Source organism: Vulpes vulpes, chromosome 1 (genome assembly GCF_048418805.1).
Source record: "Vulpes vulpes isolate BD-2025 chromosome 1, VulVul3, whole genome shotgun sequence".
NCBI classification, from domain to species: domain Eukaryota; kingdom Metazoa; phylum Chordata; class Mammalia; order Carnivora; family Canidae; genus Vulpes; species Vulpes vulpes.
This window is the reverse complement of record NC_132780.1, coordinates 17245697-17265136: the sequence shown is the minus strand read 5'-3', so window position 1 is coordinate 17265136 and position 19440 is coordinate 17245697. Positions and strand designations below refer to the sequence as shown.

The 19440-nt window shown below is 49.5% G+C and overlaps 1 protein-coding gene across 5 annotated transcripts; it reads left to right on the top strand.

Moving 5' to 3' along the window:
- Positions 1 to 6334: 6334 nt before the first annotated feature.
- SIGLEC10 (sialic acid binding Ig like lectin 10) lies at positions 6335 to 17606 on the top strand. 5 transcript variants are annotated; one of them, XM_026013943.2, is made up of 12 exons: positions 6335 to 6500; positions 6673 to 6769; positions 6888 to 7271; positions 7428 to 7712; positions 8004 to 8051; positions 8197 to 8469; positions 9482 to 9529; positions 9651 to 9908; positions 9992 to 10276; positions 10582 to 10672; positions 10768 to 10897; positions 12944 to 13636. In XM_026013943.2, the coding sequence occupies exons 2-12, from the start codon at positions 6733 to 6735 to the stop codon at positions 13199 to 13201; spliced, it is 2097 nt and encodes a 698-aa protein (XP_025869728.2). In that variant the 5' UTR covers positions 6335 to 6500; positions 6673 to 6732; the 3' UTR covers positions 13202 to 13636. The 5 variants fall into 5 exon arrangements, with proteins under 5 accessions (XP_025869728.2, XP_072613918.1, XP_072613921.1 ...); XM_072757817.1 differs by lacking the exon at positions 12944 to 13636 and adding an exon at positions 17426 to 17606 and having other exon boundaries at positions 6360 to 6500; XM_072757820.1 differs by lacking the exon at positions 12944 to 13636 and adding an exon at positions 15576 to 15967 and having other exon boundaries at positions 6360 to 6500.
- The last annotated feature ends 1834 nt before the right edge of the window (positions 17607 to 19440 follow it).

Here is a 19440-nt window from a genome sequence, read left to right as displayed (position 1 = left end):
TCTGCCTCTCTCTCTCTCTCTCTCTCTCTGTGTGTGTCTCTCATGAATAAATAAATAAAATATTTTTTAAAAAAAGAAAAAGAAAAGAAAATAGATAGTTCACACGGACTGTCAAAACACATGCCAGTGAATAGCAATTACATCTGAAAACAAAGCACTGAACTTACAAAATTTTTCCTTATACTAGAAATTAGCAAATCCAAATTTATCCTGTAGTAGTATTTCTCTCACCTTCTTGCTTTTTAATATGCTATCTCCACTTGAAGAGAAAAGGGTGAAGGTCCAGCTGAGAACACAACCCCAACCTAGACAATTCGAGGATGGGACCTGATAACACCACATGCTATATACTGTGTCCCCCCCCAATCTGTATGTTGAAATTTACCGGACCCTGCATGTGATGGTAGCAGGAGGTGGTGCCTTGGAGAGGTGATTAGGCCGTGAAGCTGGAGGTCTCCTGAATGGGACTTAGTGCCCTTGTAAAAGAGGCCCCAGAGACTCCCTGGACCCTCCTATCACCCTGTGAGGGCAAGGCAGTCTAGAAAGTTGTCCTCTGTGAGTCAGGAAGTGGGCTCTTCCAACATACAGAATCAGCCAGCTCCTTGATCTTGGACTTGCGCCACCCAAGACTGTGAGAAGTGAATGTTCCCTGCTTAAGCCACCCAGTCTGTGATATCTCTGTTATAGCCCAGATGAAGCCATCACAGGAACATGTTTTCCCCCCTGGCTGTCACATGGTGAGTGTGCCTGGGCAGGACTCCATTTGAGAATGATGTGTGAGCATGGGACGGTACTGAAGTGTTTCATTTGTTTATTTTTAAATATTTTATGTATTTATCTGAGAGAGAGAGAGAGAGAGAGAGAGAGAGAGAGAGAATGGGAGAGAGAGAATGAGGAGGGAGGGCTGCAGAGGAAGAGGGAGAAGCAGGCTCCCCGCTGAGCATGGAGCCAACTTGGGGCTCGATCTCAGGACCCCAGGACCCCAGGATCATATACTTAACTAAGCCACCTAGTTAAAACTACTGAAGTGTTTTAAATTTGGGGAGGGTGGGTTTGCAGTGAGGGAAGGAGAGTGGTCACAGTGACTTCTTTAATAGCTTCCCCCCCCCCCCCCCCCCGCAGAGACTCGGTCTATTGAGATGCAGTGAAAGAACAGTCATAATTTGCAGGTGCAATGAGAATCAACGTAGCCTCTTGGGAAGAGCCGCGTTTGCAAATATATGCAACACCAGGGAAATAGTCCCCGTGGAGCTGCGGCTTCTCCAGCACCACCACCAGCAGCACCCGCCCTGGTGCCCCGGGCTCCGCGGGGGTCTTCAGCACTTCGGAGGTGGCGCGCCTCCTGGCGGCGGCGCCCTGAACTGCGGTGGAGGCGGCGAGGCACCCGGGACAGGTCCTTTGCGGACAGATGACAGGAAGAGGACGGTGTGTGTGTGTGTGTAAAGGCTGGGGAGGATAAGGTGCCCCTTTCCCCTACTAGAGTCTCCTCGGCACTCAGGGCCTCAACTGCAGCCAGTCCCCGACTCTTCATCCTTAACTGCGACCCTTTCCTACATCCCCTCGATGCTTCGCTCCAGTCTCAGGCCCACACCCCTGCTTCCTCCCCAGGCCCAGTCCGGAGCTAACTACCTCTCTCTTCCCTCTCAACTTCTCCCGCCCCATACCCGCCCGCCACCTCTGTCTCACTTCCTCTCAAAGTCTATCTTAGCGCCTCCGTTGTGCATCAGGGGTAGATGGAGCAGATGCAACATTTGTCAATGAGACGAGAGGGGAAGCCTGCAGAGCTGCGTAGTTTTTTGTCTTTTTTTTTTTTTTAAGATTTAATTTATTTATTCATGACAGATACACAAAGAGAGGCAGAGACAAAGGCAGAGGGAGAAGCAGACTCCCTGAGGGGAGCCCTATGCGAGACTCGATCCCAGGACCTGGGAATCCCGACCTGAGCCCCGAAGGTAGAGGCTCAACCACCGAACCACCCAGGCGCCCCTGTTCGTTTGTCTTAAAGGAATATGTTCAGAGAGAATCTGAACACTCCTGGGCAGAGAAGAGAGATGTTAGGATGAAGGAAAAAGATTTCTGGGGGCCTTGGGTAGCCACCTGGCTCTTGTCTGGGCAAGCCTGGGAGAGGGGTGGAGGTGGTTTGGTCACTTAGAGCAAGGGCCCAAGAAGCCACAGGAAATTCAGAAGGCTGTGGGGGAGGGGAAACGTGGCCAACGTTGAACTCAGAGGGGTAGGAGGGGCAGCACCCCCCCCCCCCAACAGCATTCTGGACAACTCCTAGGGTCATCCCCCCTCCAGTCCCCAGGTGTGAACAGACTTGCTGTGGGTGAGAAACACAGTGGGGATCCCTGACAGAATGCGGAAGCAAAGCAAAAGAGGGTTCAAAGTGAGCTTGGGGAGGTCATGGTGAGATAGGGTGAGCAGTTTGGGTGTTCTCATGAGTATAGCAAGACACCATTGAAACGTTTAAGTAAGAGAGGGACCTGGATGGATTTATATTTGAAAAATAATAACTCTGTTGTGTTGAGAAGCCACCATGGAGGGGGCAGAGTGGGAGCAGCGAGAATAATCAATCACTGCTGTCACACGGAGGAGTGAAGGTGGTGGCTGGGATGCGGGCAGTCATTCTCCATCAAGGGGTAGGTTGCCATCGGGGGGATAGGCGGCGATGTCCGGAGACATTTTTAGTTGTCCCAGTCCCAGCTAGAGTGGACGGGGTGCCACTGGCATCTGAGGGGTGAGGCCAGGGCTCTTGTTGGACATCCTGCCACGGTCCCTATCCCTCCCCTCCCAGAACCATCGGACTCAAAATGTCAATAGTGCTAAGACCGATACATCTTGCAGGAGGTAACGAATGGTAGTGGGGGTGGGGGTAAATGGATAGACTTTTTTTAATACCTAAGAAGTTGAGCTAATGGGTCTTGTGGGTAGTTGTGTATGGAGTGAGGTAAAGGAAGCAGTCAGGACTTGGTGACACATAAAAATATTTAGATAGCCGGAAAGGTTTGTGGTGAGAAATAGGGCTGCACGAAGCATGTTAAGTTTGAGATGCACGTTACAGATTTCTGAGCAGGTGTCTAATAGACTCATCAGACTGTTTGTTGTTGCTGTACTTTGGGATTATCTATTTTGGTTTGCTTTAAAACATTTTTTTTTATTTAAATTCAATTTGCCAACATATAACACCCAGTGTTCATCTCATCACATGCCTTCCTTAGTGTCCATCACCCAGTTACCCTATCCCCCCACCCACCTCCCCTTCTGCAACCTTTTGTTTCCCAGAGTTAGGAGTCTCTTATGGTTTGTCTTCCTTTCTAATTTTTCCCCACTCAATTTACTACCCTTTCCTTATGGTCCCTTTCACTATTTTTTACAGTCCATATATGAGTGAATATTTTAGTTTGCTTTTAACTTCATTTTGAAAAAACTATAGACTCATAGGAGGTTGCAAAGAAATGTACAGGAACATCCCAAGGATTCAAACCTTCTCCCCCTGCCATATTATCATCTTCTGCAACTAAGGACAATATGAAAATCAAGGATTTGGGCACCTGGGTAGCTCAGTGGCTGAGCGGCTGCCTTTGGCTCAGGTTGTGATCCAGGGGTCCTGAGATGGAGTCCTACATCAGGCTCCCATCAGGGAGGCTGCTTCTCCCTCTGCCTATGTCTCTGCCTCTCTCTCTGTCTCTCATGAATAAAAAATAGAATAAGAAAGAAAGAAAGAAAGAAAAAAAGAAAGAAAGAAAGAAAGAAAGAAGAAGAAAGAAAGAAAGAAAGAAAGAAGAAGAAGAAGAAAGAAAGAAAGAGAGAGAGAGAGAAAGAAAGAAAGAAAGAAAGAAAGAAAGAAAGAAAGAAAGAAAGAAAGAAAGAAAGAAAGAAAGAAAAAAGAAAATCAGGGAATTGTCAGTAGCACAATCAGAATAAGCCCATATGAGGACTGGGGCATCCTTCCCTCCCTCTCCCTCTTCTCTGTGGGAGGCCCTTCCTCTCTGAGCTTGCGTTGTAACCCCTGGACAGGAGGCTCCCTGGGAGAAGGGATCCTGGGTCTCCCCTGATAAAGCCCAGGTTGGGGAGCAGGGACCTGGATCAGAGCGCCAAAGATGGATATTATGGACTGACTGAATTGTGCCCCCTGCCCTGGTCATATGTTGAAGTCTTTTTCTTTTTTAAGATTTTATTTATTTAAATCACGAGAGTCACAGAGAGTGAGGCAGAGACATAGGCAGAGGGAGAAGCAGGCTCCATGCAGGGAGCCTGATGTGGGATTCAATTCTATAATTCTGGGATCACACCCCAAGCCAAAGATGGATACTCAACCACTGAGCCACCCAGGAGTCCCCATATGTTAAACTCTTAACCCCAGGATCTATGATTGCTACTATATTTGGAAATAGGACCTTTAAAGGGGTAATTCTGTTAAAATGAGATCATAGAGCAAGCTCAAATACAGTAGGACTGGTGTCCTCCTAAGAAGACATCAGAGGGGGCCTCTGGGTGGCTCAGTCAGCTTTTTGTCCAACTCTTGATCTCAGCTCAGGTCTTGATCTCAGGGTCATGAGTTCAAACCCTGCGTTAGGCTCCACACTGGGCGTTAGCCCACTTGAAGGAGAAGGAGGAGAAGTAGAAGATCAGGACACAGACATACACAGAGGGGCCACCCCATGAAGACACAGCAAGAGGATGGTGTCTATACCCCCAAGGTGAGAGGCTTAAGAAGAAACCAACCATGCTGACACTTTGATCTTGGGCTCCCAGCCTTCAGAAGGATTAAGGATAATTTTTCTGTTGTTTAAGCCATTTAGTCTGTGGTGCTTTGTTATAGCCACCTGAGCGCATGAGTACAGTGAACATGAGAGCAAGGACAGAGGCAGCCACATGTCACCTCCTCCAGGAGACCTCTCCTGGCTTCTGCATGAACATCTGTCCCAGCATCGGCAGGGATGAGGGGGTAGGGGGAGTGGTTATGAGCACTTCAGTGCTTTTCTGTTTCTCAGAAGAAGCTTCATTTACCAAACTGGATCCCCTTGAGGTCAGACACTGTGTCTGATTTGCCTGTGTCCCCAGTGTGCAGCATGATACCCGCTACCCCCAGGTTCAGTGGTTGGAACCCTTGTCTCTATGTGGCCAAGGTCATCTCAAGGGGAAGGGCTGGGTGAGGAGGACATCTGGGAGTTTATCCCAGTTGCTCCATATCCCCCTTACCTGTGAGAGCAGGTGTTCTTTTCAGAACGAGTATTACAAGTAAGTGCATCCAATCTTAGGGCAGAAGAAGGGGAGCCTGAGAGGAGGACTGAGGTCTTGGGGGTGGGAGCCTCTGGTGGACCAGGGGATCAGTGAGCCCACCAGCCAGGATGGAGGGATGGGACAGAGACCAGCCTAGGGTTACCAGATTTAGCAAACAAAAACACAAGGCATCTAGTTAAATTTGAATTTCAGATATGAACAACAAATAATTTTATTTTTTTAAAGCTATATTTATTTATTTGAGAGAGTGTGCAGGAGCAGGGAGGGGAAAAAAGCAGAGTGGGAGAGAGAGGGGAAGCAGGCTCCCTACTCAGTGAGGAGCCTGCCTTCATTGGGGCTCCATCCCAGGACCCAGGGACCATGACCTGAGCTGAAAGCAAGAGTCAGGTGCTTAACCAACTGAACCACCCAGGCGCCCCACAACGAATAGTTTTAATACAAGAATGTCCCATTGCAATATTTGGGACATATTTCGTTAAAAAAAATTCATTGTTAAAAAAAAAAAGAAAGAAAAAGAAAAAAATTCATTGTTTAATTGAAAGTCAACTTCAGGGGCGCTTGAGTGGCTCCATCGGTTTAGTGTCTGCCTTAGGCTCAGGTCATGATCCCAGGATCCTGGAATCGAGTCCCACATCAGGTTCCTTGCTCAACGAGAGAGTCTGCTTCTCCCTCTCCCTCTGCCCTTTCCCTTTTCTCATTCTCGAGTCCTCTCTCTCTCTCTCTCTCTCTCTCTCTCTCTCTCTCTCGTGCTCTCTCTCGAATAAATAAAACCTTTTAAAAAATAGAGAAAGAAAGTCAACTTTATTATTTTTTTTAAAGATTTTCTTACTTATTCATGAGAGACAGAGAGAGCCAGACACAGGCAGAGGGAGAAGCAGGCTCCTAGCAGGGAGCCGGATGTGGAACTCGATCCCAGGACTCCAGGATCATGACCTGAGCTGAAGGCAGTCTCCCCACCACTGAGCCACCCAGGTGTCCCAGGAAAGTTAACTTTAACTGGACATTCTAAATTTCAAGACCAGCCCTTCCTCCACCCCCAGAATCCATCTCTGCACCAACCACCATCCCCAGAGGCACCTCTCTCTGAAGAAGGGTTCACTGTGCACTTTCACTTCTGCTTCCTCAGTGACCCAGGGCCAGCCCAGTGGGAGAGCCCCTATCTTCCACCTGCCCAGACCCCATGGCCTCACATGCCCTCCAGGCTCTCCCCCAGAGCTGGCTCCCCGAAGGACCAGCTCTGCAATCCTCAGCACCAGGTAGGCCCCTGAGGGAAAGACCCAGTCCTAGTGGATGAGGTGGGGTGGGGAGTGGAGAGGACAGGGACTGCCACGTGGGGCCCAGTATCAGGAGCAGTTTACACATCACGGGAAGCTCAGCTTCCTCTGTCTTCTCTGCGCGGTGCTTCCTCTTCTGCCCTGCCCGTTGCAGTCACAGCGTCTGGGGAATGAGCCAGTCTGAGGGCAGGTCCAAGGACCTCCTAGTGCAAAGATGCTCCTGCCGCTACTCTTGGCCCTACTGTGGGGCGGTGAGTGGGTCCACGGCCAGCAGGGGCCTGGATGGGTGGGGGTAGGGTGGGAGAGCCCAGGCAGGGTGGGTGGGGTGGTCTGGGCTGGGGGTGTAGCTTGAATCTCTGTCTCCTTCAGGGTCTCAGGCTCAGGACCCAAGATTCTCACTGCAAGTGCAGAAGGTCGTGAAGGTGCAAGAGGGCCTGTGCGTGCATGTGCCCTGTACCCTCTCCTACCCCCAGATAGGCTGGAGGGATGATACCCCAGCTTTCGGCTACTGGTTCACAGCTGGGTCGGACTCGGCCATCGGAAGACCGGTGGCCACAAATGACCAGTATCGAGAGGTGCAAACTGTGCCCCCGGATCGATTCCAGCTTATTGGCGATCCCAAGAGTCAGAGTTGTTCCTTGCTCATCAGAGAGGCCCAGGTGGAGGACACAGCCATGTACTTCTTTCGGGTGGAAAGAGGCAGACACGTGCAATACAATTTTGTGAGAAACCAGTTCTCTCTGCAAGTGACAGGTATAGAACTGGCTCCAGCTGGGCAATGGGGTGGGGTCTCTCCTCCTCCCTGCCTTCCCCGCCACCACTCCCCACACTGGGAAAGGGGAGTCTGTGGGGGAACAGACCGGGGGTCACCCCTTCCAGGGCTAGGATCCTGCCCTCTCTCTGTCTCAGCCTTGACGCAGAAGCCAGAGGTCTTCGTCCCAGAGGTCCTGGAGTCGGGGCGCCAAGTGACCCTCATCTGCGTGTTTAACTGGGCCTTTGAGGAATGTCCAGCCCCTACTTTCTCCTGGATGGGGGCCGCCGTCTCCGACCAAAGGATCAGACCAACATCCTCCTACTTCTCCATGCTTATTCTCACACCAAGGCCCCAGGACCATGGCACCCACCTCACCTGCCGTGTAGAGTTCGCCCGGAAGAGCGTGAGCACAGAGAAAACTATTCAACTTAATGTTGCCTGTGAGTCTGGTGGCGGGGCATCAGGGTGCGCAGGCAGGAACGGAGAGGATGTGCAAGTGGAGGGATGTGTCTGGCGGTGGGTCCCGAGAGGCCAGTGTTGAGCCCCACCATGCTGCCTCTGCCCTGGAGGGGCTTGGGGATGCAGTCTGCTCCGTGTCCACAAGCATCTTTGGCACTTGTCCGTGGCTTGTGTCCCGCGGATAGTCAGACTTTCTTTTCCCGGAGGGTGCTCTCTCTTACTGTGAGGAACTCCTCGTCCCTCCCCAGAGCCAGATCTCAATCTTGTTGCAGATGCTCCCAAAAACCTGGTGATCAGTATTTCCCGTGACAACACGTCAGGTACCTCGGGCCTGGGAGGGAGGGGCTGGTCCTCCTGGCGTCAGGAGGACAAGGGAGGGAGGGAGACAGGGAGGCAGGGAGGGAGGGAGGGAGGGAGGCGGTGCTCCTCCCTGCAGACTTCCTCTAGCTGCTTCTGTCTCTACAGCCCTGGAACCCCAGGGCAACAGCCCACATCTAGAGGTTGAGAAAGGCCAGTTCCTGAGACTGCTCTGTGCTGTGGACAGCCAGCCCCCGGCCACACTGAGCTGGGCCTTGGAGGACAGAATCCTCTCTTGGTCCCACCATCGGGGCCCTGGAACCCTCGAGCAGCACCAGCTGGTGCTGCACGGGGTAAAGCCTGGGGATTCGGGCTGCTACACCTGCCGGGCGGAGAACAGGCTTGGTTCCCAGAGCCGCACCCTGGACCTCTCTGTGCAGTGTGAGTGCCACTGGCCGGGGGCCTGGTTTCCAGAAAGGGAGAGGGATGAGGGGGGCTGGCCAGGGCTGGGGGCAAGGTCCCAGAGCTCTAAAGGCACTCAGAACCCCAGGCCTTTGGGGACTGGCAATTCTCTGACGGCCAGCCCAGTGTTCTATAATTCAACTCCACTGAACGCTGTCTACCTGGAGACATGTCAGATCCCACAGGTGAAGGGGCTCAGTCCAAGACCCTCCCTCCTCTTCAGAGGCCAGTCACAAGCCCAGGTGGACCAACTGGCTATAGATTGGAGTTTCCCATGACTCTCTCGTTGGATTTAATTTGATAAAGTAGCTCACTGAACTCAGGAATATTTTACTTCCTAGATCACGGGTTATTATGAAAAAAAACAAAAAACAAAAACCAGCAGGTGGAAGAGATGTGTAGGGCCAGGTGTGGGGTGAGGGCCCTAAGCTTCCATGCTGCTCTCCGGGTACGCCCTCATCCCTGCACCTCCACCTGTTCACAGACCTGGAAGCTCTCCAAACCTCATACTTTTGGGTTTTTATGGAGGTTTCAATACAAAGGCAGGATTGAGCAAATGATTGGCTTGACTCCACCTCCAGCCTCCCCGACCATGGAAGTCAGGGGTGGGGTCTAAGTCCCCAAGCCTCAGGTCACAAGGTTGGTTCTCCTGGCAACCAGCAACCAACCTCAGGTGCTTTCCAAAAGTCCCCTCATTTACATAAACCCGGCTGTGGTGGAAAGGGGTTTGTTATGCATATCAAGAGAGTTTTATTGGTCTCTTCCTTTAGGACATTCCTAGGGTTTTAGGAGCTCTCCCTACCAGGAACAGGACAGAGGCCAAATATATTTTATAAATTCCAAATCACAGAAACCAGTCCTTCTTACCAGTCTATTCCCTCCGGCCACTCAGGGGAGAATCTGTCAGCGGATGATTCGACCCCCGCTTCCCCTCTCTGTCCAGAGGGATGCCCCTGGCCAGTCTAGAGCCAGTACCCTGTCTCTGTTTCAGATGCCCCAGAGAACCTGAGAGTGATGTTCCTGCACAAAAATAGGACAGGTAGGAAGGGGAACAGAGAAACTCGGTACTACACAGAGGGCATTGGTATCTGGAATATTGGCATGCAAAGGGGTCCCTGTGCCCTTAGCTGACCATCTGTCCTGCCTCTTCCCTCCTCTAGTTCTGGAAAACCTCGGGAATGGCACATCTCTCCCAGTCCTGGAGGGCCAAAGCTTGCATCTGCTCTGTGTCACCCACAGCAACCCCCCAGCCCGGCTGAGCTGGGCCCTGGGGGGACAGACTCTGAACCCTTCGCAGCCTGCAGACCCTGGGATCCTGGAGCTGCCTCGGATACAAATGGAGCATGAAGGAGAACTCACCTGCCGAGCTCAGAACTCGCTGGGCTCCCAGCACGTCTCCCTGCACCTCTCTGTGGTCTGTGAGTGTGGGGACCCCTGGGGGCAGGATGCCCAGGGCCTGGGGAGCAGGGGCACCGCTGACCCCTTCTCCTCCATCCCTCAGACCCCCCGCAGCCGCTCAGCCCCTCCTGCTCCTGGGAGGGCGAGGCGCTGCAGTGCACCTGCTCTTCCCTCGCCCGCCCGGCCCCCACCCTGCGCTGGCGGCTGGGGGAGGGGCTGCTGGAGCGGAACCACAGCAATGCCTCCTTGACCGTCACCTCCAGCGCTGAGGGGCCCTGGGCCAACAGCTCCCTGAGCCTCCGTGGGCCGCTGGGCTCTGGCCTCAGACTCAGCTGCGAGGCCTGGAATATGCACGGGACTCAGAGCGCCTCCGTCCTGCTGCTGCCAGGTTAGGGGACCAACTGGGTGCCCCCCAGAGGTGGACACTGAGTGGGACCGGAGCCAGAGTCCTGTGGTTGAAGCAGGAGCTGGCAGAGGACAAGCAACTCCTGTGGCTGGGGATACGAAGGGAAATCCAAATGGGAAGGCCTGTCACCTGGTCCTGGGGTGCAGCAGGGTCTCCATGACTTGGACATGAGGGGTTGCAGATAAAACCTCTGGAAAGGGAGCTGAAAGCCTGAGTGCCCAAGGGCAGGTGGGTGTGAGGCCCCACGTTCATGGGACAGGCTCAGAGATGGCTGTTTCCTTGTGCAGATAAGGGGCTCGTCTCAAAAGCATTCTCCAATGGAACATTTCTGGGAACTGGCATCATGACCTTTCTTTTCCTCTGCCTCCTCCTGGTCATGTGAGTTAGGAGCCAGAGCAATGGCATGTGGGATCTGGGGCTGGGGACAGGGGAGGTGTTGGGGTGTACTTGCAGGTGGGTTGTTTCCCTGGCAGGAAAATTCTGAGGAAGAAACAGACCCAGGCAGGGACTCCGGACCAGGCAGGGATCCCTCCAAGGCCCAGGGCCACACGGAGAAGTACGATCCTGGATTACATCAACGTGGTCCCTAACTCTGGCCCCCTGGTGAGTGGCTCATGCTGCCTGCCTGTTCTTTTCCTGCTCAGACTTCTACCCTGGCCCCTCTCCTGTCCCAACCCAAGATGGTCCCATCCATCTTCCCAAGGGACGGCAAGGTGGAAAAGGTATGAGTGTTGGATTCAAGTCCTGATTCTGGCACCTACTATTTGTAAGACTTGGACCAAATCATTTGTATCCTCTGAGCCTCCATTTCTCCCCCTGCTTCCTTTGAGAATTGGTTTGAGACTTAGAACACATACACTTACTCAGAATGGAGCAGCTGTCCCATTATTACCACCTTGATGGTGTTACTAATTATAATTAATGATGTGATAATTATTAATATCACTGAAAAGCAGATTATATTTAGTGATTAAGATCAGGGCTCTGAAGCCAGCCTGTCTGGGTTCAATCCTGGTTTTAACGCTGTGTGTTCTTGGACAAGTCTCTTAACTTCTCTGTGTCTTAGTTTCTTGAACTATAAAATGGGGAAAATAGTAGTATTTATTACCTAGGATCATTCTTCATCTTTTTTTTCCACCTAGGATCATTCTAAGTATTCACCTTGCTTATTGTACCTGTAAAACATTTAGAATAGTGCCTGGCACCTAGTTAGGTGTTCTACAAATGCTGGATATTTTCAGGAGAGAACATTTACTGTGATGACTCTAAATTTTACATCTCTCAAGCTCACCCCTGAATCTTAGACTCACAGCCAACTGTTGAGGCAGCATCTCTGTTTGGATGTCTACTAGGGCATCTTGGACTTAGCCTGAGACAGAACTTATGACTTAGTAGGCTTCTCCTCCACTGGGACCATCTTAACAAATAGCACCATATCTGCCCCGTTGCCTAAGCTGAAATTCTTGAGGTCATCTTTTGCTCTTCTCTTCTCTACCACCCCACAACCAACACATCAGCAAATCCCCTTCAGAATACACCCAAACTACCTTCCCCAACTCCTGCAGTTCCATGCACCTCCTCACTTCCTGTGTGTCCTCCCTGCTTTCACTCTTGCCCCTCGCCCCTGCACCCCCCCTTTCTCTGTGCCTGGTATTCTTTAAAAGTCCAAACAAGTACATCTAACCCCATGGGATACTTCTCAGCAATCAAAAGGAACAAACATTTTAAAGAAGCTACCAGTTAGGGGCTCCTGGATTGAGCATCTGACTTTGGCTCAGGTCATCCCGGGGTCCTGGGATTGAGTCCTGCATCAGGCTCCCCGCAGGGAGCCTGCTTCTCCCTCTGTGTGTGTCTCTTCCTCTCTCTCTCTCTCTCTTTCTCTCTGTCTCTCATGAATAAATAAATAAAATCTTTTTTTTTAAGATTAACAAAAAATTTTTTAAAGATTTTATTTATTTATTCATGAGAGAGAGAGAGAGAGGCAGAGACACAGGCAGAGGGAGAAGCAGGCTCTGTGCAGGGAGCCTGATATGGGACTCCATCCCAGGACTCCAGGATCCTGCCCTGGGCTGAAGGTGGCACTAAACCGCTGATCCACCCAGGCTGCCCAAATAAATAAAATCTTAAAAAAAAAAAAAAAAAAAAAAAAGCTACCAATTGGAAAAACTTAGAGACCAAAAAAGGGGGAAAAAAAGCCAACCTCAAATGGTCTTATATGCATCACTCCATCTTTATAACACCCTGGAAATGGTAAAATTATAGAGATGGAGGACAGATTGGTAGTTGCCAGGGTTGTTGACAGGAGGATGATGAGGACTTTAAAGGAATAGGAAGCAGGGGAACTTGGTGGTGATGGAACAGTTCTCATATTGAATGGTGGCGGTGACATGGAACTGCCTGTGCCTGTTTGCTCAGGCTGGCACAGCAAAGAACCACAGAAAGGTGGCTTACACCACAGACATTACTTATTGCCTGTTCCTGCCCCAAGATGTAATCCCCAGTTCCTCAATCAGTGCCTGGCACGTGGTAAGTAGTCAAGCATTTGTGGAAGGAAGGAAGGAAGGAAGGAAGGAAGGAAGGAAGGAAGGAAGGAAGGGGAAGGAAAGGAAGAAAGGAAGAAAGAAAGAAAGATGGTTGTTTTTCCCTCAGGCTCAGAATCGGAAAGCCAAACCAAGCAGCCCTTCTCAGGCCCCTCCTCCGGGTTCCCTGGACTGTAAGAAGAACCAGAAGGAGCTACATTTTGTTTCCCACACTAGCCAAGGACCCAGATCATTCACTCAAGCCTCAGAATCAAATAACCGAGAGGAGCTCCATTATGCCACCCTCCACTTCTCAGACCCCAGGCCGCGGGAACCCCAGGAGCCCCAGGATACCTATTCAGATTACGCAGACATCAAGTTCCGTTGAGGGTCTCCAGGGTGGGAGTTGCAGGGCGGGGATCCAGGGTAAGCAGAATGGAGAGGGTGAGGAGAATGAGCAGCCAGTCTCTCTCTCTTTAAAGAAAATTAAACTATCTCTTTGTGAGGTGAGCAAGCTAACCTCAGAGGTTAAGTCCTACTAGCTTGCTACCTATTTTTGAGCATAGTGTTTTTTTACACTTTAAATGGTTGGGGGAGGGGCACCCTGCTGCCTCATTCAGAAGAGCTTGTGACTCGATCTCCCTATCCTGAATTCGAGCCTCATGTTGAGTGCAGAGATTATTAAAATAATAATAATAGTAATAAACTTAAAGAAAATAAGTGGTTGGTGGGAATATCAAAAGAAGAAAGATATTTTGTGATACGTGCAAATGATATGAAATTCAAATTTCAGTGTCCGTAAATAAAGCTTTGTTGAAGCACAGTCGTGCCCATTCTTTTATGTATGTCTATAGCCAAAGTCAGGCAGAGTGGACTCTGAAATATTTGCTGTCTGGTCGTTTCCAGGAAGAGTCTGCAGAATCTTTAAACTCAGCCACTTATTTTTACAGAAGAGAAACAGAAGCAGATGTTCAGAGTGAGCTCAAGAGCAGCCACTGCAAAAAGAGGCTAGCTGAGTGACAGGACAGGAAGTGAGGTCTCTCTGGGCTAGAACATGGAGGGTGGGGGCAAATGCATTCTCTGACCCATCTAAGGATGAGCAAACACATGAGGGGCATGGAGGTGGAAAGACTTTCAAAATGGAATAGAAAACAAACTTCACAATGTGCTCTGAATCTCTGCTGGTGAAGAGAAAAGATGGCTCTATTTCTCAGAGAGGAACGTTACCCTTTCCTTCCTCCCTCCCCCAGAGATCTGTCCTAATTGCCTCATAGAAAGCTCTCTTGGGGGATGGTTACTCCTTGTCAGGCTGAAAACTGAGGATCCCAGCATAGATGTTGGGATCTTTGCATTTAAAAAAAGAAAGAATGTGTTTTTTTGCCAGCTCCATGCCCAGCGTGGAGCTTGAACTCACGACCCTGAGAATGAGATCTGAGCTGAGATCAAGAATCAGATGCTTCCTTTTTAAAGACTTTATTTATTTATTCATGAGAGATACACAGAGAGAGTCAGAGACATAGGTGGAGGGAGAAGCAAGCTCTCTGCAGGGACCCTGATGTGGGACTCAATCCCAGGACCCAGTGATCTTGTCCTGAGCCAAAGGCAGATTCTCAACCACTGAGCCACCTAGGTGCCCCCAAGAGTCAAATTCTTAACTGACTGAGCCATCAGGCCCCTCTCCCCCCCCAAAAAACGTTTTAAATTATACAATAGGAAGACCAGAAGAGCTGGGGGGGGGGGAACCCCCACAAAAGTAAAGCAGAAGAGGTTAAGGGTAATGCTGAAAAATATGTATGGGGGTAAAGCAGGTCAAAGAGAGTTTTCTCAGGTAACTCACCTTGTGTAAGTAGCAGTGAAATAAGAGGAAAGGAAGGGGAAGGAAGGAGAAAATGACATTTTTGAGCATCGTATCACATCGTAAGCCAATTATTAGTAATTACCTCCTTCAGTAACAACTGGTGTCTGGTAAAGAGTGATGAAATTTTGGAATATAGGTGAAGTCCGGAGCCGACGACCAAGAAAAAAATTCTTGAGACGTCTTTGGTGCAAAATGGTGGTTTTATTAAAGCCCAGGGACAGGACCTGTGGGTAGGAAGAGGGGCTGCCCCAGGCCTGTGAGGGGTGGCTGATTATATACCTGGGAGTTGGGAGAGGTTTGAGGATAGCGTACTGTCTAAGGAATTTTGGAAGTAAAGTTTCCAGGGCCAGAGGGAGCTAGCTATTGTTGGGAAAAGGTCACTTATTACCGTCTAATAAAACCTGAGTCATGAGACACTTTAGATGTGTATCAGTGGGCCATGTGCTTGGAGGATGATCGCCAACATGTATCTTGGGGGTTTACAAATAAAGGAAATCATTTTTTTTAAAATATGTTATTTATTTATTCATGACAGACAGACAGAGAGAAAGAAAGAGAGAGAGACAGAGAGAGAGAGAGGCAGAGACATAGGCAGAGGGAGAAGCAGGCTCCCTGCAGGGAGCCTGATGCAGACTCCAATCCCAGGATGCCAGGATCACAATCAGAGTCAAAGGCAGATGCTCAACCACCAAGCCACCCAGGGGCCCAGAGATAAAGGAAATTTCTAAAGGAATTTTTTATATGTTAAAGTAGACTTACAGGGTCCTGGGGGTCAGGCTAAGATTGCCTTTTGCCCTTAGCAAAGTATGAACATCAAGGCAGTTGAGTCTGTAGAAGAACGTCCCTTTGCTTGTTTCAAGGACTTGTCAATGTGCTGCCCCAGACTCTTGTTTCTTGTCCTCAGCTAATCCTGTGTTCCGCCATCAAAGAGTATCCCCATTGGGGATGTCTGGGAGGCTCAGCAGTTTGGAGCGTGCCTTAGGCCCAGGATGTGATCCTGGAGTACCGGAATCGAGTCCCACATCCGGCTCCCTGCATGGAGCCTGCTTCTCTCTGTTTCTTTCTCTTTGTGTCTCTCATGATTAGATAAATAAAATCTTTAAAAAACGAAACAAAACAAAACAAACTCTGAAGTGTATCCCCATTGTGGAGATGTGAGACTCAGAGAGGTGAACTAACTTATTTAAAGTCACACAGGGGGCAGCCCAGGTGGCTCAGCAGTTTAACACTGCCTTTGGCCCAGGGAGTGATCCTGGAGACTCAGGATCGAGTCCTGCGTCGGGTGCCCTGCATGGAGCCTGGCTTTCTCCCTCTTCCTTTCTCTGTCTCTCATGAATAAATAAATGAAATCTTGTTTTTTAAAGATTTCATTTATTTATTCATGAGAGACACACAGAGAGAGGCAGAGACACAGGCAGAGGGAGAAGCAGGCCCCATACAGGGAACCCAATGTAGGATTCGATCCCGAAACTCCAGGATCACGCCCTGGGCTGAAGGCAGGCGCTTAACCGCTGAGCCACCCAGGGATCCCAAATAAAATCTTAAAAAATTATAAAATAAAATAAAGCCACACAGGAGAAATCTGTGAAATGAGGGGTGCATCCACCCCCAGCAACGGCCATCTGGCTCTAAAATCACAGCTTTTGGGGATCCCTAGGTGGCTCAGCAGTTTAGCGCCTGCCTATGGCCCAGGGCGCGATCCTGGAGTCTCAGGATCGAGTCCCGCGTCAGGATCCCTGCATGGAGCCTGCTTCTCCCTCTGCCTGTGTCTCTGCCTCTCTCTCTCTCTATCTCTCTCTCTCATGAATAAATAAATAAAACCTTAAAAAAAAAAAAAATCACAGCTTTCTTCACTCTTTTGCAATCCCTCCTGAAGGAGGCGCTCTTGAGTGGAAAGGACTCAGAGCCCCAGGTGGGAATCCTGGGCACTAAGCAGGACTGAGATGTAAAAGGCCCATCACTGACCAAGTTTAGAGTGAACAAGGTCACGAACTAAAGAGCAGGAGTGCCTGTGTGGCTCAGAGGTTTAAGCATCTGCCTTCGGCTCAGGTCCCAGGACCGAGTCTGAACTCGGGCTTCCTGCTCATCCGGGAGTCTGCTTCCCCCCCCGCCCCTCCCCCATTCCTGTTCTCTTTCGTACTCTGTGCCTCAAATAAATAAATAAAATCTTAAAGAAAAAAAAGAGAACTAAAGAGCAGGGAAAGGTTTAGAAGGGAAGCCATATAATTTCAAAAGGTTACAACATCGATGAAATGGAAGAAGCTGGTGGTTGGTGGTGGATATGTTAATGCTTTCCAAGCCTGTGCAGAGGTGTTTGGCTGAGGTCCTGAGGTCCTGAGGTCCTGAGGCTTCGTGTCCCAAGTGAGAGAATAACAGGATGTTCTCAGATAAACCCCACTTCAGCTAAACCCCGCTCAACTTCCAGAGCTATTTCTTTGTGGAAATGTTTGGAACATTGACTAACGTATGTTGAGCACTTAGCCCACATGCTTTGTTTAATGCTTATATTATCCCACTCAATACATAAACTCTTTTTTTAAAAAAAGATTTTATTTATTTATTCATGACACACACACACGCAGAGGCAGAGACACAGGCAGAGGGAGAAGCAGGCTCCATGCAGGGAGCCGGATGCAGGACTTGATCCCGGGTCTCCAGGATCACACCCTGGGCTGAAGGTGGCGCTAAACCGCTGAGCCACCCAGGCTGCCCCATAAACTCTTTTTAAAAAGGTTTTATTTATTTGTTTGTCAGAGAGAGATAATGAGCACAAGCAGGGGAAGGAGCAGAGGGAGAGGGAGAAGCAGAATCCCTGTTGAGCAGAGAGCCCGACTCAGGACTCTCTCCCAGGACCCTGAGATCATGACCTGAGCTGCAGCCTGACCCTGAACTGACTGAGCCACCCGGGCACCTGTTAATAAGAAACTCTTAAGGTAGGGACAGCTGCATCCTGCTCTCTGCGGGGAGCCTGCTTCTCCCTCTGCCTATGTCTCTGCCTCTGTGTGTGTGTTTCTCATGAATAAGTAAAATTTGAAAAAAAAAAAAAAAAAAAGAAAGAAACTCTTAAGGTAATTTTTGACCGAAGACTGGGGAGGTCTCCATCTTGCGAGATTCTGATTAACTGGTTCATATAAGGCAGGCAGAAAAGTTTCAGAACTTTAAGAAAGAACAGATATTAATCCAAAAGAGTTCAACAAAACCTCTTAATTTGTCTAAGAAAATAGTCAATAATAACGAGCTGATTCTTGCTCTGGTTTCTTAGCTGCTACTGGCAAGATTTCTTTATCTAATTCTGTTCATTCTTTTGAGGAGTAAAGACCCCTTCTTCCCACCCCTACCACCATAATCTTAGAAAGACAAAAACAAAACAAATTGTCAACAGTGACCAGCTGCATCCTCCCCCCTCTTTTTTTTTTTAAGATTTTATTTATTTATTCATGAAAGACACAGAGAGAGGTAGAGACACAGGCAGAGGGAGAAGCAGGCTCCCCGCGAAAAGCCGGTGTGGGACTTGATCCCAGGACCCCGGCATCATGACCGGATCAGAAGGCAGATGCTCTACCACTGAGCCATCCAGGCGTCCTGACTCTCCTCTCTTTGTATCTGAAATGATTGACAGGTCTCATGTCCAATCACAACTTTCCCCCTCATGTGAGCCAGTTTCTGACTTTTCTCTAATATAAAAATTACAAAGAAGTTAGCATGTAAAAATTCTTATGACATAGGGCCAGATGTGAAAACTGAAGAATAGCTCACAACTTTATTCCTTTTATTAGTCACAACTTATAAAACTTCACTCCTGTGAATGAAATGCCTGGAGCTTTGTGGTACCAAGGATCTCTTGGTGACAGTTTAACAAATCACAAGATCACTACACAGCAAATAATGAAGAAGAAGGAGAGAGAAACGAGGAGGGAATGGGGTGCTTAGGTGGCTCAGTTGGTTAAGCACCTGCCTTCAGCTCAGGTCAATATTCCAGAATCCTGGGATTGAGATCGATCTGGGATTGAGTCCTGAGTCGGGCTCCCTGCTCAGTGGGGAGTCTGCTTCTCCCTCTCCCTCTCCCTCTGCCCACTACCCACCCCCTGCTTGTGCTCTCTTTTTCAAGTAAATAGATAAAATATTTTTAAAAAATCCTGTAAACCATCACCCAGACATTGACTATGATTATCTGTTTATCACTAAGTGTTTTTATTTAAGTAGGGGGGGGGGGGAGTATTCTTCTTTGATGCAGAAGAATCGAGAATGTATCTATTGAGATCAAATATCAAATAGTTCGTTTAATGACAATTATAACATTTTACATCTTCTCAGCTTATAAAAGCCTGTCTAGTTGCATTAGGGTCCTCCAGTCTGCAGGGGGGAATGCAAATAGCTTAGGAGAGTAAGATAATAGAGCAAGGGCAAGCGCCGTACTCACTGTCTCCTGTGCTCTCTCTATTCTTCCTCCAGAGTCACCCTACGAGCCCTGGTTGGGTCGCTACTGGGTGGCTGATGGTATATATGGTAGGGAGACCCCCTCAGACATGCTTGGTCTCTTCAGTGCTCCAACACCTGCTGGGGACCGCCCAAGATAATTAGCTTCAAGGACTGAAGTTGGCCACTAGGGGCCAGCATCCACAGAGCAGAAGAATAGAAGACAGGATGAGGATCACCCAATGCAACCACCTGTGTTAGAGACCGGCTTAGAGAGGGACGAGGTCTTGCCTAAGGCCACGCGGGGAACCGGCAGAAGTGAAATTCAAACTCAGACCGGTCCTAGAATGGAT

Excerpts from the sequence above, each read along its gene's own strand:
- SIGLEC10 (XM_026013943.2), top strand. The coding sequence starts at position 6,733 with ATGCTCCTGCCGCTACTCTTGGCCCTACTGTGGGGCG. Across the intron at positions 8,052-8,196 it reads TTCCCGTGACAACACGTCAG|CCCTGGAACCCCAGGGCAAC; the intron begins GTACCTCGGGCC and ends CTGTCTCTACAG. Across the intron at positions 10,898-12,943 it reads TCCCTAACTCTGGCCCCCTG|GCTCAGAATCGGAAAGCCAA; the intron begins GTGAGTGGCTCA and ends TTTTTCCCTCAG.